The 17,995-nt window shown below is 43.3% G+C and overlaps 1 protein-coding gene and 1 pseudogene across 2 annotated transcripts in view; both read right to left on the bottom strand.

The window, feature by feature from the left end:
- Window positions 1-548: 548 nt before the first annotated feature.
- The window catches only part of PACC1 (proton activated chloride channel 1), a 29,548-nt gene continuing 12,101 nt past the window's right edge, over window positions 549-17,995 (bottom strand). The window contains exons 3-8 of one of the 2 annotated variants that reach the window (XM_016219215.2): window positions 7,647-7,856; window positions 6,507-6,658; window positions 4,944-5,086; window positions 4,463-4,607; window positions 1,905-2,012; window positions 549-1,416 (exon numbers count right to left, since the gene is read on the bottom strand). In XM_016219215.2, the coding sequence (XP_016074701.2) occupies window positions 1,255-1,416; window positions 1,905-2,012; window positions 4,463-4,607; window positions 4,944-5,086; window positions 6,507-6,658; window positions 7,647-7,856 (920 nt within the window). In that variant the 3' untranslated portion in view covers window positions 549-1,254. Of the gene's footprint in view, window positions 1,417-1,900; window positions 2,013-4,462; window positions 4,608-4,943; window positions 5,087-6,506; window positions 6,659-7,646; window positions 7,857-17,995 lie in introns of those variants that run through there. The other variant, XM_087827875.1, reaches the window with a different exon arrangement.
- Window positions 15,176-17,076, bottom strand: LOC148090925 (large ribosomal subunit protein uL11 pseudogene; annotated as a pseudogene).

Below are 17,995 nucleotides of genomic sequence, written 5' to 3'. Positions count from 1 at the left end.
GAGATGAGACCTAGGTTAAAGTTTGAATTGCATGCTCTTAACAGCATGGAAGAGCAACAGGGACGACTTCTTTACACAAGTTCCCTTTTAATAATTCAACCAAAAAATATAGTTTCTTGCTGCTTAGACATGAGATTAAAAAAAAACAACAAACCACTCACACATTTGAATTTCTCTCCAAGTTACCTAAAGGCAGGTTAAATTCAGGAAATGTTACCAAGCTCCTTTGGATGCAAAGGGCATGTCAATAATATAAAACTCTGGGAGCAATTTCATAACCTTCACTCAGCCTGTGGCTACCATGTGAAAAATACTCAGAGGGGTGGTTTTGTAGTCGCCACGGCTCATTCATGGAGCTTGAGGCACCATCTTCCTGACCACCCGCATCTACTGTTCAGCCACCCTTCCCCTCCCTGGGCACAGTCTAGACGTACCTTGGAGTCCAGATGATCCGAGGAGTCCAGGCTCACGCTGCCTTTTATCTGGAGGCCACTGAATGAAAGTGTACTGGTGCCTACTGATTTAACACATTCATACTGGCACACTGATTCCTTTTGTATTAACCTAGCTTTTATTTACCTGTTAATGAAGTCATCAAAATACATTGAATAGGCACCTACTCTACATTCATACTAGTGCTTTTGTGTGTTAATCACTCTAAACTCTTACACCTATATCAACAAGAACTCCAACCAGACAGGTAGGTGGCTAGTCAGTCCACAGGATATCTAATTACTGTATTGACTTTAAGTGTCTCATTTAACAAATGAGAAAGCTTGTCAGAGACTGGATGACACAGATGGCAGACAATGCCAGAGACTAAGGGTGTTTGTTTGCCTTTGTGTAAAATGCACAGGTTTCAAAGCTCGACCTACACATCTGGATAGTCACACACTCTCCCATCCACTCTAAAACCCTCGGGGGAGAAACCCAAGGTAAATACAAAGCCTTAATTCCTGTTAGAGCTGAACTATTCACCAGCCAAAGAAGAAAGGCAGCTTCGACAAACCTTCAGAAACCAGGTCTAATTCCATCATCCGCAAACTCTACTCATGTCATAGTCAAAAACTGTTCATTAATAATTTAAGTACTTAAATAACTTCGAGGTTATCCACTGGATCTGTCCCATCAGGCTGTGCCTCCCAGCAGGGCGGGCAGCTTCAGGTGAGTACAGGAGTGCTGGCAGCTCAGTTTCTCAAAGTGGAAGTGATGAGACCCTCGGTCAACATGGGCAGTTCTATGAACAAGGCGACTTCAGCTTATATGGTTCGTTGCCTGACCTCTTTTTTTAAGGTATCTCTTCCTAATTTTGATCATCCATTTCACACTCAGCTTGGCAAACTCTGCTGCTTTAAATAATGCCAAGAAGGCCCCACAGAGAAGCGCAATTGTGTTCCAAGGATTGGCTGTGATTATCTGCAAAACAGAACCAACTCAAGTGTATTAGTTTGCTTCAGTTTTCACTTAGGTCATACTAGTATCACTAGGGTGACAAGAAAAACATCTGGGTTCCAAAATTGTCGTAACTCTACACTTCAGCCGTACTTTAATGTCCATAATTCAGTCTGAGGAGGAAAATACTAAGCCCTCCCCATAATAAAGTGATTCTGAAAGAAAAAAACATTTAATGCCTTCTACTTAGCTCACTCAATTAACATTACTACTAAGGCAGCTCCTCTGTACTAAGCACTGTGCCAGACACCAAATGATGAACGAAAGAGAAAGTCCCTACCTCCTTAGGGTCACAGTCTCGTGATGAAAACGACCAAGTAACAACAAATGATAAAGAATATGAATGTCACAAATACAAATGACAAACTGCTTTGTGCTAGGAAAGATGGAGCCTCTAGGGATGAGCACACATGCCTCAGGGCTGGGAGTCTGCTCTCAATCTCAATACTCACATCTTGGACTTTCTGGATGAAAGGATCTTTCCATTCAAAGACCACAAAAAACAGCTGAGCACTTCTTTCAGTCGCTGGCCTTTGGTCAATGTAGTTAACCACACTTGTCTAGAACAGGAGAGAAAGCAGTGTCACCTGGCCTGGGCCACAGGAAAGCATGGTTAGGGGATCTCAGGTCTTGGCTCTCCTCACACCATCTTGGAAGGAGAGCCCCAAATCCTATATATACAACACCCTGAAACTGGCACCAGAGCCCAGGCCCTGTCCTGGTTTCCATAGTGCTTTGGGGAAATGAATAGGATGTGGGATGTACAGTAAGTGTTTTGGATTGTCACCGATTAAACTATGTTCAAAATACTGTGTAAGACTCACAAAAGCAATAAAAATCCTAAATTTCAAAATTCTCAATTTTAAGAGCTATTTTAACCTTAGAGTCTATAGGAACAGAGTGCAGTCTCGGGTCCACGCTGCTGCGTGTCCCTGTAAACAGAAGGTGTAAACAGGTGGTAGGTGTGCTTGGGAAGATGGGGCTGTCTGTGTGGTGTCACGGAGAGCGCACAGGTTCCGGAGGCAGAAGCCCAGCCCCAGAACCCAAACCTTCAGGCTGGGGCTGGGCTTATCATCTGAACTGAGCCTCTGCTCCACCACCCATAAAACAGGGACAAAATGCCGACCTCTCTGAGGACGTGAGGATCAAAGTATGAAAGTATCTTAAACTTTAAAACGCGATACAAAAACACTTAAAGTTTTGAGTTCGTGTGCCCTGCCAAGACTTCCAAAGGAGACTATAATAAAAAGCACGTAAAACATTGTGAAACATAGAGGTTGGCTGGGGTTTGGGCCTCTGTGGTTTCAGAGCTGGGGGGGGGAGGGGGGGTTACACACACATGGAAGCTCCTTTCTCAGCTGCTGGGGGGCCAGACGAGAAAGGCTTGGTGTTCCTGGAGAAAAGTGTGGAATGAAAATTCAGGAGATGACAGTTACCTTACAAAATACGAATATTTTAATGCGATGGGAGCTGTTACATCCTAAGGCAGGAAAAGAGCCTGTCCCCTTGAAGAAAGCTGGCTCTATGCCCTCCCCAAAGCTCTGCCTGGAGCAGTCCTAGGAGCCAGGCGCAGGAAGGGCCAGACCTGGACTAGCACGTGGCTTCTGGCCAGCGACGGCCCCATCGACTGGAGTGGGTCCTTCTACTCCAACCCAGCCCCCTCCTAACACTGTCCCTCGGGCCCAGCCCAAAGGGAACTCCTCCAAGAAGGAGCAAAGGGTGTGAGCCCAGGCAGTCTCCTCGCTGCCTCTACAGGCTCCAGCCACTGACACGGCGTGGATTCAGGCAGGAGGCAGAGAGCCACTGCCACGATGGAAGCCCAAAGGCAGGGTGTGGCCGTGCTTTTGGTGGTCACTGACAAACAGGCCTCTCACCCCTCGATCCCCACTGCCATGCCTTTTTCTAAGGTCCTCTAGTCTCTCACAGGGATTGCGGCTGGAGATCCAATATCTCCTGGTGCCAGGCCAGAGGGCTGAAAGCTTTAGGATCACAGTTCCCATTAGGAAAATTTCTGAGCATGCACCCAACATATTTATAACTTTAGAAGTGATGTAACATTATCATTATTGTTCTAATGTTGCATGCATTATAAAACACTGAAAAACAGAAAAATGAGATTAAAAAATACAAAGAGAGGGAGCATTTGAGATCCTGCTCCCTGACATGTCAGTTTGACTCAAATAAACTCTTAAAAAAAACAAACAAAAAAAACCCTGACCAGGTAACTCAGATGGCTAGAGCGTCATCCTGATACGCCAAGGTTGTAGGTTAAATCCCCCGGGCAAGGCACATACAAGAACCAACCAATGAATGCATAAGTAAGTGGAACAAGTCAATGTTTCTCTCTTAAATTGATCAAAAAATAAAATACTCGCTCTGGCTGTGTGGCTCGGTTGGAGCATCATCTCAGACACCAAAAGGTTGTGGGTTCAATTACAGTCAGGGCACATACCCAAGCTGTGGGTCAGTCCCAGCTGAGGTAAGTACAGGAGGCGATTGATGTTTCTCTCTCCCCCTCTCCCTTCCTCCCTCAAATCAACAAAAACATTTTAAAAAAGAGTAACCTGCATAAAAACAATGTATTTTTATAAGAGAAAGAGAGAGAGTGAGTGGGGAAGGGAGGGAGAGGAAGGGAGGGAGGGAGGTATCTAGTAGTTTACTCCTGGTCCCAACGGATCATCATGCCCAGGACACTTCAGAGGCCATTATATCTAGTCTCTCTTCCCTGCAAATAGTCAACCTTCTAGGTGGCCTCCAGCCGCACTGGGGTGGACTCAGGGCTGAGCACACGGGCTCAGGTACAGGTCTGTACGGCACAGGAATCTGTTTCCCTGTGTTTTTCGAGGCCCAGGTAACTCAGGCACGGGCGCTGCCTACAGACGCGCGAACGCCTGCGTGGATCCACTCTCAGCCTTCAGACCCTGTGCAGAGGCCCTCTCCCGTGCGAAGCTCCCACCCCACATTCAGGTGGACGACACCAGCAGCTCGAAGCAGACCCAGCGCCACCCACCTCCTGCCGGAACTCCACTGCTTCCCGCCCGTCTTCCTCCTTGGTCTCCACCAGGGACATCTTGACCCAGGTTCGGAAGCCCCCAGAGAACTTCCAGCTGGAAGAGGCGCTCTCGCAGGCCTGCATGAAGCCCACCCTGTCTGGGCTGGAGGGCAGAGAAGGAAGGTCCAAGCTCATGAGACCCGACGGCAGGATGCGAGGTGGCCACACTCACGCTCCAGCCCCTACTTCAACTGGTTTCTTTGCTGGCATCGCCAGGATGCTTCCCACCCGCCTCCTCCAAGCTCTGCTGCTCGGTTTCCAAATGGAGAGGGAGCGGTCGCCCCCTCAAGGCAGGAGCCGGTCCCCAAGCCCCCAACGGGAGAAGGCCCCCTTCCTCTCAGGGCTGCTCAGGGGACTCTGGACTCGGGCAGTCCTGAGGGCCCGCCCCGCCCGGTGCGCGAGGCTGGAGCAGGGGGTGGCGCGCCGCCCGGGAGGCCACCTGTGCAGGAACTCCCGGAAAGAAGAGAAGAGCAGGTAGTCGATGGCGCTGAAGTCCGCGCTGCTCTCGTTCAGGCGGAACTGGAGGAAGACCAGCTCCCGCTTCTTCACTTCCCGCGGCCCCTGCACGATCAGGGCGGATTTCTGCAGACACACCAAGGCCAGGACCTCAGCGTGGGCGAGCTGCCTGGCTGCTCCTGACCCTCAGGCCCAGACACCAGAGGTGGCAGAGGGGGCAGCCGGCCACCCCGCCTGCTCCGGGGGCCCGGGCCGCGCCTCGGCCACTCTTCTCACCCGTTGCGCTATAGATACTCTTTGTGAGAAAGGATATTAACTTCCCTGTGACATGTACAAATGTTTCTTCCACGCGGTCTCTTTCCTGTTAACTTTGCTTATAATGTCATTTGTTTTATGAAGCTCTAAACTTGATGTGAAATCTGTAAATCCCTTTTTCACAGCTTCTGGGTTTTGCTTGCTAAGGAAAACCCAACTTATAGCCATACCCTCCTGTATTTCCTTATAGCATCTTTTTTCAACCTTTTTCACACTCAGGTAGTTTGTGTATGGTGTAAACAGGGGTCTGACTCCACTCCCCTCACATTGGAGATGCAGGTACCATCCCTGAGGGTTCCCACTGTGACCTCGGGCTGAGCAGGGCCCTTGCAGTCCCTGCTCCCACCCCAAACCTGGCAGGGCTATTTTTGTACATGTGCTCTTCTCATGCCCTTAAAAGCTAGCTTAAGTTCCATGAAAAAATCAACTGGGACTTTAAACTGATAATACCAGGTTGACAGATTAACTTGGGGAAAATATCTTAACATCGACTTTTTCAGGCGCTCAAAGACATTTGAGGAGGGAGTCCTCTGTCAGGCGCTAAGTGAGACACGCGCTCCGAGCGCTTTGTGCTTTTCAACCGTTACCTGACCTGTGAATTTCTGAGAGCTTACATACGCTCTCAGGAATGGGGCTTTTTATTTCCAACAGGTTTTGGCTAAAATATACAACTAGTGTGCTGTTTTGCACATAATGATAGATTGATGACTGTTCAATCTTCTCAGTGGACAGTGGTGGAGCTGACCCTCTTATCCACATTAAACATCCCTCTTAACCCTTTGCATCTGAAATTCCTTTCTGACTGAGGTTAACACTGTCACTCCACTTCTGGTTACTGTTGCATTATCCCAAGAGATCTCTCTCTGCCCGTCTATTTAGTCTCAACCCTTCCGTGGCATGGTAAGTGGCAGCTGAGAATGCTAACTGTCCTCGGTTTCCATTATCCACTTCCTCCCACACACCTACAGCCACTTCCCCAATCCCAGACATTCCCAGAACACAGCCACCCTGCTGGGGTAGCCTGTCCTCCTCCCGTGAGGGACAAAATGCCCCAAAGTCACTCTGACTGAGTGCAGGTGAGCCAGGCACGGCCACGACCCACTGAGGACAGCCTCGTGTTTGCTGGAGCCAAAGGCCCACACCAACAATGTGGCAGAGGCCACTGGCAGAAAGCAGCGGGGGCCCTCAGGTGTGGGCTGGCAGAGCATGCTGCACAGGCCCAGAGAGTTACCAGGGTCTGGTTGGAGAAAGGGTCCGTGTAGTTGATCCTCTGGGTGGTGCAGTTCATGTCTCCAGGCTGCCCCGGGCTCCTCAGAGGGGGAATAACCTCATAATGGTGCTTGCAGCTGAGCAACTGGGCCTGACCGGGGTACAGGGCAATACCTGGGGGGACAAACGGAAAAGTGAATGTCAAAAGGTACAGTCCCTGACCACACTCCTAACATCAAGTCACATATATTTTTTTCACACCCATCAACAGCCTAAGTTCAGGACTCCCCAGGTGACTGCAGGGGAGGGAGGAAAAAAGGTTACAGAGGGTGAGAAGCCACATCCTCTGCCCTGGAAAGCCCTACTCTAATGAAGGACACAAGCCCTCCTCAAGAAGCCTGTCTCCTGGCCTGTGAGGCAGCCTCCCCTGGGCCTGCACCAGAACCCTGCTCTGTGCACCAAGGGGGCCTCCGAGACTGAGCCAAACCCCCAGGACTGGCACCCTCCCTGTGGAGTGACTGGGAGGCCACCACCGTGGGGCCCCCAGATCTCATGTTGTCCCTCATCTCCTGCTCTACGTGGGGCTCCACATGTGCAAGGCACCTCCCAACAGTCCTGCCCTCGCCCCAGTCAAGGGCCCTCATTCATGTCTCTACTGATGGTAGCTGTTCCAACCTCAGGGGAGAAACACTGCAAGGAGCACACGCACCAGACCCAGGCAGAGCTCAGAGAGACCAGGAAACCAGAAACAGAGTAGCCTATAGATAAAGAGAGCAAAGCCAGGCTAGACTCAGCCTCTCAGAGAAACCCTCAACCTCCCCACTCTCACCTTTGCTCCTGCTGGTCCTCCTCCCAGAAAAACTCTCTTCCCATCTGTCAGAGGCCAGCTCAAATCCTGCCTCTGTGCAAAGGGCTCCTTGCCCACCCCAGTTCTACAGGGGCCACTCCAGGCTCTGTCCACCTCCCTCCCTGGCACAGGCCACACTAGACTGGGTACCAACAGCAGCTCTCTGGGTGTGTACCCCACACCCAGACGGTGCTCAGACTCCTCCACCCTGCCCGTCGTGTTCAGCATGGGGCTAAGAGTGCAGTGGCAGCACAGGGAGTATTGCACGTGGGTGCCCCAAACCCGGGCCCTAATACCTGTCCTAGCAGGCTCTACCTGGGGCGTCGTAGAGATCCACCTCCTTATAAGACACAGACATGACGGGGTGCTTGAGCTTCTCGCGGAAGTCTGTGATGGTCTGGTAAACCAAGAAGACAGCCACGGCCATGAGGAGCAGGTAGATGAAGATCAGCAGGACCGAGAAGACGTTCTTCAGGCAAGCCTTGCTGAAGCGGATGCTGCTGGATGCAGACTCGCTGTCAAGGGCTGAAGGACAACGACACACACGTGACCCAGAGTGCGGAGGCAGGTGTGGGGGGGCAGCCTCCAGGCCCTTACCTGCTTTAGCAAGGAGGCAAGGTAACTGCACATCTGACCTCCCCACCTCGGCCTCCACCCACAAATCATAACACGCGGCACCTATCAACATTCACTACGCACCTACTCTGTGAGCAAGGGGACCCGAGCTGGAGGAGGCTCCTCTCTCAAGAGACAGACAGTTATATTCCAACAAGGGAGCCGCCCCAACCTACCCTCTGGCCTTAGCCCTCAGCTCTCCCCTCTCCGCCTCCCAGCACCAGTAAACCACTTCCTGTCCCGCCAGCGCGCCCTCCACGCTGAAGCCCGGCCTGAACACTTTTCTCCCCCAGCTGGCTCCCAATCATCCTTTAGGTTCCAGTTTAGAAAGGCATTCCCTCAAGGAAGCCTTCCCTGACCCCTAACTTTACTTGAGCACCCCTTCCTCAGAGATCCCAGGGCACCCATGTGTCCCCTATCAGCACTCTGCAATGTCACTGTCTACATGTCTTTTGATCCCCCTAGGCTTTGAGTTCCATGAGGGTGGGGACGAGGGCTAGTTTTGTCCATATTGAACTAGCCCTTCGATGCTGTACCTGGAACAGAGCAAGCGTTCTGCATTTACATGGTGAATGACTACAGATTCATTACATGTGTTCTGATGCCATCCCTACAACACAGCTCTGCCTGCTCTCAAACCATTCCCAGTCTTGATTACTCTGTTATAGACTGAATTGTGTCCTGTTCCCTAAAATTCATGTATTGAAGGCCTAACCCCCAATGTGACTATATTTGGAGATTGAGTATTTAAGGATGTAATTAAGGTCAAATGAAGTCATATGGGTGGAGCCCTAATCCAGCAGTTCTAGTGTCCTTATAAGAAGGAGAAGAGACACCAGGGATGCAAGCACACGGAGAAAAGGCCACATAAGGACACACACATGGAGAAGTTTGCCATCTGCAAGCCAAAAAGAGGCGCCTCAGGAGAAATCAAATCTGCTAACACCTTGATCTTGTACTTCCAGCCTCCAGAACTGAGAAAAAACTTGTTTAAGCCACGCAGCCTGTGGTACTTTGTTACAGCAGCCTGAGCTGACCAAGACACTCCCACCATGCTCCATGCTCCTCTACCCAGGAGAGGCTGGCCTCCCCAAGGAAAAGCCCTGTATCCTCCAGCAGCTGAGCACAAGGTTTAGGATGATGGGGAACTGGAATGTAAGTTCAGAAAGATGTGTGGGCGGCTTATGGCTTCCACCAGTGACGGAGGAGCTTGGCTACACCACCCTTCTACAGATAACAATTACAAAACTTGGACAAAATAGTTAAATGTTATTTGAAGGCACTGGAGAATGGTCAAAAGCAAGCAGAAACTGGAAGACAATCTACGCTTGAAAGAAAAGAAAGTGAGGAGGAGGAGGAGGAAGAGGAGGGGGAAGGGGAGGGAAAAGAAGGGGTTGGGAGGGGAAGGAGGTTTGTAAATTTGCAGCTTTCTGCCTGAGGGCACTCACGAACAGTAGACGGGAGTTCAGGGCTGGCAGAGCAGTCAGACAATTATGGGGGAAACATGAAAAGGGAGGGAAACACATGGGAGTGAACCCTCAAACCTGCAAATAAAATGTTTAAATTCTTGACTGGAGACTCTAGGGGGCCCAGCAAAAAAGCAGGAGGTGATAACTGGAAAAACTGAGGGGAGATTTCAGCTGCTGCTAATGCAGAGGACATAGAAGTGTCAAACTTCAGTCTTCCCACATTAACTACCTGCTAAGACAAAAATTCTTCTTCAGAGGATCATAACAGAATTCAGAAGCTCTGTGCGTCATTTACAACGTCTAGTGCTCAATCAAAAATCACTAGACAGGTAAAAGGCAAGAAAATGTGACCCACACTAAAGAAATAAACCACCAACAGACCTGCTCTACAAGGCCTTCTAAAGAAAATTCTGAAAGGTAAAGGGAAATGGCACTAGATGGTAACTCTCAAATGTATAGTAAGAAATAAAGATCACTGGAAATGTTAAATAGGTGGGTAAATATAAAAAGCTATATTTTCTTAAATTTAAGATTGTCTAAAGCAAAAATACACAATAATATCGTAAAGTTTGTACCTTGAGAAAATTCAGAACAGAGAAACAAAAATGAGACAAACAAAAAACAGCAAATGAAAGAACCAAATCCAACATCAGTAACTACACTAAATGTAAATAAAACAAACACTACAATTAAAAGGCAGAGACTGTCAGCCCGAATTAAAAACAAGATCCAACTACATGCTCTCGATAAAAAATGAACTTTAGTGACATCAGCATCGTGGAATAGTGAGAAGACTCCATTATTTCTTCCCTTAAATTTACAAGTTGAACAATTATAACTCAAGAAAAGATCCCTGCTCAACACACAAACACGCCTGAAAAATCCACACATTCAGATGTGTGAAGATGGGCATACTAGAACAAGCAAGGAAGACACGTGGGAGAAGGAAAGAACAAATATGCTGCAGATGCAGGTAGGTGTCCACCATGGCTCTAGAAAGTGTGGTAGCAGGGGAGGAGTAGGGCTGTAGCCCTAACACTATGGCCTGGAGTGTAAGAGGGGCAGAAGCAGTTTCCCTCCAGAAAGGTATCTCCCCATTGTGGCAGAACCAGGTAGAGGTGGCTGGGAAGCTTTAAACAAAACAGTGGAGCTAACAGCCTGCCTCCTCTCTCCCACATGCCCTGGCAGAGATCAGTAAAGACAAAGATAGAGAAGAAAGGAGGTAGCTCACAGTTCTCCAACACCCACAATATTCCCCCAACACTGTGGCAGTGTTCCATAACCAAAATGAGCTGGTCACAGAGAGGACAACACCATCCCATTGGATACACAGTACTTTCCTTAACCAAAACACCACTTCACTGTGATCCCAGAATCACAAATAGTGCAGGTAAAAAAAAACAACACATGAAACAAAAACCAAAAAAACTTGTGCTACAGCACCATCTACTGGAAAACAAAAGAAAGTACCCTACCTATAAACCTGATGAATTGTTGAGTAAAACAGTATCTACCCAAAAAAGAGATCACTACCTCAAATGCACAGACAGGAAAACAATCCATCAAATACCACAATCAATCAAGGTAACTTGGGAACACAGAAACAAAATGAAAAGACTCTAGAAACCAAACTCAAAGTTATGGAAGACTGTGATTTAAATGACAAGAGAAAGAATTCAAGGTTGTAATTACGAAAAAAAACTATACAAGGAAATATACAAGAAAACTCAAAAAGGCAGTTCAGTGAACTAAAAAATAAAATTAATGAGCAAAAGAAGTATTTTATCAAAGTGACTAAAACTATAAAAAAGAACCAGAAAGAAAATCCTGATGGTGAAGAACTCAATGGATGAGATCAGGAATGTTTCAGAGCACACTGGAAACACAGCAGTCAGATGGAAGAGACGATCGGCAAACTCAAAGATAGAAGCCCGGCAATGACCCAGGTGGAAGAAAAGAGAGAGCTAGGAGTTTTAAAAAAAAAGTAAAAGAAAAAACCCCTCTATGAGAATTAACTACATTAGAAAGAACCACCTAAGGATAACAGGTATACCAAAAGGAAGAGAGAGGGAGCAGGGAACAGGGAGCCTACTCAAAGAAATAATTGATGAGAACTTCCCAAGCCTACGTAAAGAAAATGGACTTTAGAGGAAGCTAAAAACATAACCCAATTATATCATTGCAAAAAAAAAACAAAAAAACAAAAAAAAAAACACACCTTTTCCAAGATACATTTTTTGCAAACTGTCAAAAATTAATGACAAAAAGAATTCTCACGGTAGCCAGGGTAAAAAAGACTAACCTACAAAAGAACTCCCAGTAGATTATCATCAGATTTCTCAGCAGAAACATTACAAGATAGAAAAAAGTGGAAGGAAATATTCAAAATACTGAGAGAAAAGAACCATCAGCCAAGGATAATATATCCAGCAAAGTTATCCTTTAGATATGAAGGAGAAACAAAGGCTTTTCCAGACAAACAAAAGCTGAGAGAATTTGCCACCACAAATTCTGCATTAAAGATCTGCATTACAAGAAATGCTTAAAGGAGCTCTTCTATCAAAACCAAAAAGTCAGATACAGAGTTCAAAACACTGGTTATAAAGATGCTCAATGAATTTAGGAGAAAAATAGATGAACGCAACGAAAATTTCGACAGACAGAAAACATTTAAAAAAGTCAGAAATGAAGAATACAATAACTTAAATGAAGACAACATTAGAGGAAATCAACATCAGATTAGATGAAGCAGAAGCAGTGAGAAACACCTGATCAGAACAGAAAAAAATAATAATTTTTAAAATTTAGGAGTTTAAGGGACCTCTAAGACAATGTCAAATATGCCAACATTCACATCATAGGGTAGCAGAAGGTAAAGAGCACTGAAAAACTATTTGAAGAAATGATGATAAAAAAACTTCCCTAACCTGGTGAAGAAAAACATACAAGTCCAGGAAACGCAGAGAGGCTCAAACAAGATGAGCCCAAAGAGGCCCACACCAAGACACATCATAATTAAAATGGCAAAGGTTAAAGACAAAGAGAGAATCTTAACAGCCACATAAAAAAACAGTGAGTTACATACAAGGAAGCTCCCATAAGACTGTCAGCTGATTTCTCAACAGAAACTTTGCAGGCCAGAAGGAAATGGCGTGAAATATTAAAGAGATAAAAGACAAAGACCTTTAAGAAAGATTACTCTACTCAGCAAGACTATCATTTAGAATTGAAAGAGAGATAATTTCCCAGACAAGAAAAAGTGAAAGAAATTCATCACCGCTAAACCAGTATTTCAATGAACTTCTTTAAGAAGGAAAGAAAAGATCAAAAGTATGAATAAGAAAATATAAGAAAGAAAGAAAATTCTCACTGTCAAAGGCAAATAGTAAAAGCAGTGGATCAACCAACTAAAAAGCTAGTATACAAAGGTCAAAAGACAAAAGTAGGAAGATCACGAGTAATTACAACAATAAAATAAGAGATAAACAAAATAAGTAAAAAATGAAAAAAACAAACGTGGAGAGGTAAAAATTGTAATGATTTTAGAATGTGTTCAAACTTAAGCAATCATCAACTTAAAATAGACTGCTAAAAACACAGCTTGGTATATAAGAAGCACATGGTAACCACAAACTAAAAATCTACAAAATATATACAAGAAATAAAGAAAAAGAAATAAATACAAAACTGTAGAAAGTAGTCAACATAAAAGAGAAGAGAGCAAGAGAATAAGGAACAGAAAACTACAAAAACAATCAGAAAACAATAAAATGGCAATAACTACGTACTTATCAGTAATTACATACCTATCAATAATTACTTTAAGTGTAAATATACTAAATGTTCCAATCAATAGACATAGGGTGGTTAAATATATAAGAAAACAAAGACCTGTATATATGCTGCCTAGAAGAGACCCATTTCAGATCAACACACACAAAGGCTGAAAGTAAAGGGTTGTAAAAATATATTTCATGCAAATTAAATGGGGGGTAAAAGCTGGAGTAGCAATACTTATATCAGACGAAATAGACTTTAACGCAAGAGCTGTAACAAGATTAAAGGGCATTTCATTATGACAAGGGATCAATCCAACAAAGGTATATAACCCTTATAAACACTTATAAACGCAATATTGGGGCCCTAAATATACAAAGCAAATATTAATGGACATAAAGGAAGAAATCAACAGTAATACACTCAAAGTAGGAAACTTTAACACCCCCTTGTCATCAATGAACAGAATATCTGAACAGAAAATCAACAAGGAAACAGTGGCCTTAACACATTAGAGCAGATGAATTTAACTGATATTTTTAGAGCATTTCATCCGAAAGCAGAAGAAAAATGCATTCTTTTCAAGTGTGCATGGAACATTTTCCAGATAGACCACTTTAGGCCACAAAACAAGTCTCAATAAATTTAATAAGACTGAAATCATATCAAGCATCTTATCAGATCACAATAGCATGTAACCAGAAATCATTTATAAGAAAACTAAAGAACACATAAATAGCATGCTATGAAACAATAAATGGGTTAATAATGAGGTCAAGGAAGAAGTCAAAAGCTATCTTGAGACAAATTAAAATGAAAACATAAAAACCAAAGGGAGGTGGGAATCTATGGGCCACAGTCAAAGCAGTTCTAAGAGGGAAATTCATAGTAATACAGGCCTACCCCAAGTAACAAGAAAACTCAACTAAACAATCTAATCTTAAACCTAAAGGTTTAAGAAAATGAAGAACAAAGTCCAAAGTGAGTAAAAGGAAGAAAATAAAAATCATAGTGGAAATAAACTAAAGTATTACAAAACAACAGAAAAGATCAATGAAACCAAGAGCTGGTTCTTTGAAAAAAATAAAATTAATAAACTTTTAGCCAGACTCATTAGAAAAAAAAGAGAGGACCCAAATAACAAATCAGAAATGAGAGAGGATTAACAATCTACACCACAGATATACATAGGATTATAAGGAAATGCTCAATTATATGCCAACAAATTGGACAACCTTGAAGAAATGGATAAATTTCTAAAAACATAGTCTTTCAAGGCTGAATCAAGGAGAAACAAAAAACTGAACAGATCAATAACTACTAACCAAATCAAATCAGTAATCAAAGAACTCCCAACAAACAGAAGTCCAGGACCAGATGGCTTCACAGGTGAATTTTACCAAACATTCAAAAAGAATTAATACCTATCCTTCTCAAACTATTTCAAAAAATAGAGGAAAGGCTACCAAACTCATTTTACAAGGCCAGTATTACCCTGATAACACCACCAGACAAAGACACTACAAAAAAAGAAAATTATAGGCCAACACCACTGATGAACATAGATATAACAGTCTTTAACAATATATTAGCAGACAGAATTCATCAATAAATAAAAAAAGATCATACACCACAATCAAATGGGACTTATCTCTGAGATGCAAGGTTGGTTCAATATCCACAAATCAATTAATGTGATATACCACATAAACAAAATGAAGCATATTAGTCATATGATCATATCAGTAGATGTAGAAAAGGCATTTGACAAAATTCAACATCCATTTATGATAAAAACTCTCAGCAAAGTGGGGAGGAAACATACTTCAACATAACAAAGACCATATATGACAAACCCACAGCTAACATCATACTAAACTGTGAAAAGCTGAAAGCCTTTCCTTCAAGATCAAGACAAGCTTTTACCACTTTATTTTTCAGTTGTCAAGTGATCTTTGGTTGAAATATTTTCCTTGATAGGTCTTAACTAGCTGGGCATTCCACTGCACCATTATTGATGTCATCTATGATGTGGGCAGCCATCAATATTGCAGCCCACAGACTGGGAAGTCCCCAAGATCTCTGTAATGTTTCCAGAGTTCTCTAGCTAAAGATTGATGCTACATCTGTCCAGCAATGTTGACAATCTCATCAAAAGTGGTATTTCCACTCTGCTTAATGTTTTTTTCCTCTTTCTGTTCCTTGGCGGTTCTTTGAGGGCTCTGATGATGGGGCAGAGGAAAACGGTACTACCTTGATCTGGGCCTGTCTGTTCTGAATGGTCAGTTTCACTGTAATCCTCAGACCTTTCTAATCAATGATTGCTTTGGCCATGTCATCACCAACCTTTTTTAAAGGCAGACCCAGGGGGCCTATCCTGGGGACCTGGGCAGACATGGCACCAATTTCCCACCGATATACCTCAGGTACATGACTTTGATCTCTTTGGGGATGAACTTCAGCAGCATGGTGGAGGCAGTGGATATTGGATGAACCCAGAATTGAGATGCCCAAAGAAAGTTGTATTACTTAGGAATTATCCAGGCCCAAAGTCACTTTCACCACTTTAATTCAACATAGCATTGAAAGTTCTAGCCACAGCAATCAGACAAAAAAAAAGAAATAAAAGGCATCCAAATTAGAAAGGAAGAAGTAAAACTGTAATTATTTGCAGATATAATACTAGAGAGAGAGAACCTTCAAGATTCCACTAAAAAAACTATTAGAATTGATAAATTCAATGAAGTAGAATACAAAATTAATATTAAAAAATCAGTTGCATTTTTTAATATCAGTAAAAACTATCAGAAAGAGAAATCAAGAAAACAATCCCATTTACAATTGAGTAAAAAAAAAATACCTAGGAATAAATTTAACCAAGTAGGTAAAACACCTGTACTCAGAAAATTGTAAGACAGATACAAATAAATGAAAGCATACACCATGGAGAGAAAGAATTAACATAATTCAATTGCCCATCTACCCAAAGCAATTCAATGCAATCCCTATCAAAATGCCAATGGCATTTTTCATAGAGCTAGAGCATATAATCCTAGAATTTATATGGAACCACAGAAGACCAAGAGCAAAAGCAATCTTGAGAAAGAACAAGGTTGGAGGTATCATGCTAACTGATATCAAACTATTCTATGAGGGTATAGTAATCAAAACAGCACGGCACTGGCATAAAAACAGACAAATAGATCATTGGAACAGAACAGAGCACCCACGAAAAAAAGCCCATGTCTATATGGTCAATTAACCTAAGACAAAGGAGGTAGGAATATGCAATAGGCAAAGGCAATCTCTTCTTTAATAAGTGGTATTGGCAAAACTAGACAGGAATATGCAAAAATAAAAATAAAACTAGACCATTTTCTTACACCATAAACAAGAATAAGCTCAAAATGGATTAAAGATTTAAATCTAAATCCAAAACCATAAAACTCCTATAAGAAAACACAGGCAGTAAACTCTTTGACATCGCTCTAGTAATATTTTTTTTGGATATTTCCTTGGGCAAGGGAAATAAACAAAAAAATAAACAAATGAGACTACAACAAACTAAAAAGTTTTTGCCCAGCAAATAAAACCATCAATAAAACAAAAAGACAACCTACTAAATGGGAGACGATATTCACCAATGATACATCCAAACCACATAAGCTACTCATACAACTTATCATCTAAAAGATAAACCACCCAATTAAAAAATGGGCAGAGGACCTGAATAGACATTTCTCCAAAAAGGACATAGAGATGGCCAACAAACACATGAAGAGATACTCAACATCACTCACTAATCATCAGAGAAATGCAAATTAATGCCACAATGAGATATCATTTCACACCTGTCAGAATGGCTATTACCAGTAAATCAACAAGCAATAAATGTTGGCGAAAATGTGGAGAAAGGAAACCCTCTTGCACTGCTGGTGGGATTGCAAATTGGTGCAGCCAGTATGGCAGCTCCTCAAAAAATGAAAAATAGAACAGCCATATGACCCAGCAATTCCACTTTTGGGTATTTATCCGAAGAAATCCAAAACACTAATTTGAAAACAACTGAAGAAACAAAATAGAAACAGACTTAGGGGACTGGGTGAAAAAGGTGAGGGGATTAAGGAAGTATAAATTGACAATTACAAAATAGTCATAGGGATGTAAAGTACAGCATAGGAAAAATAGTCAATAATATTGTAATAACTATGTATGATCTTAGGTGGGTACTACACTTACCAGGAGGGGTATCACTTAGTGAGTTATTTAAATGTCTTATCACTATTCTGTACACCTGAAACTAGTAAAATACTGAATGGCAACTGTAATTGAAAAATTAAAAAAAAAAAAAAAAGGAAGCCAATGATTGGGGGGGAAAACACTTATTTGTAAAGATGTATGTACCCTTATGTTCACTGTAGCATTACGTATAATAGCCAAGGCATGGAAACAGCCTTAGTGTCCTTCAACAGATAATTAAAAAATATATTACACATATATACAATGGAATACTATTCAACCATATATGTATATATTGCCATTTGCAACAACATGAATGGATCTTGGCCCTGGCAGGGTAGCTCAGCTGGTTAGAGCCTTGTGCCCACACGCCAAGGTTGCAGGCTTGATCCCTGGTCACGGCACATACAAGAATCAACCAATGATGCATGAATAAGTGGAACAACAAATCAATGTTTCCCTCTTCCCCCCTCCCTCCCCTCCTTCTTCTCTCTAAAATCAACAAAATTAGAAATAAAAAATAAACATGGATGGATCTTGAGAGTATTAAGTGAAGTCAGTCAG

The sequence above is a fragment of the Miniopterus natalensis genome, chromosome 19 (assembly GCF_054644295.1).
Source record: "Miniopterus natalensis isolate mMinNat1 chromosome 19, mMinNat1.hap1, whole genome shotgun sequence".
NCBI classification, from domain to species: Eukaryota; Metazoa; Chordata; class Mammalia; order Chiroptera; family Miniopteridae; genus Miniopterus; species Miniopterus natalensis.
Note: the sequence above shows the minus strand (reverse complement) of the source record. Positions and strands in the feature narration are given on the sequence as shown.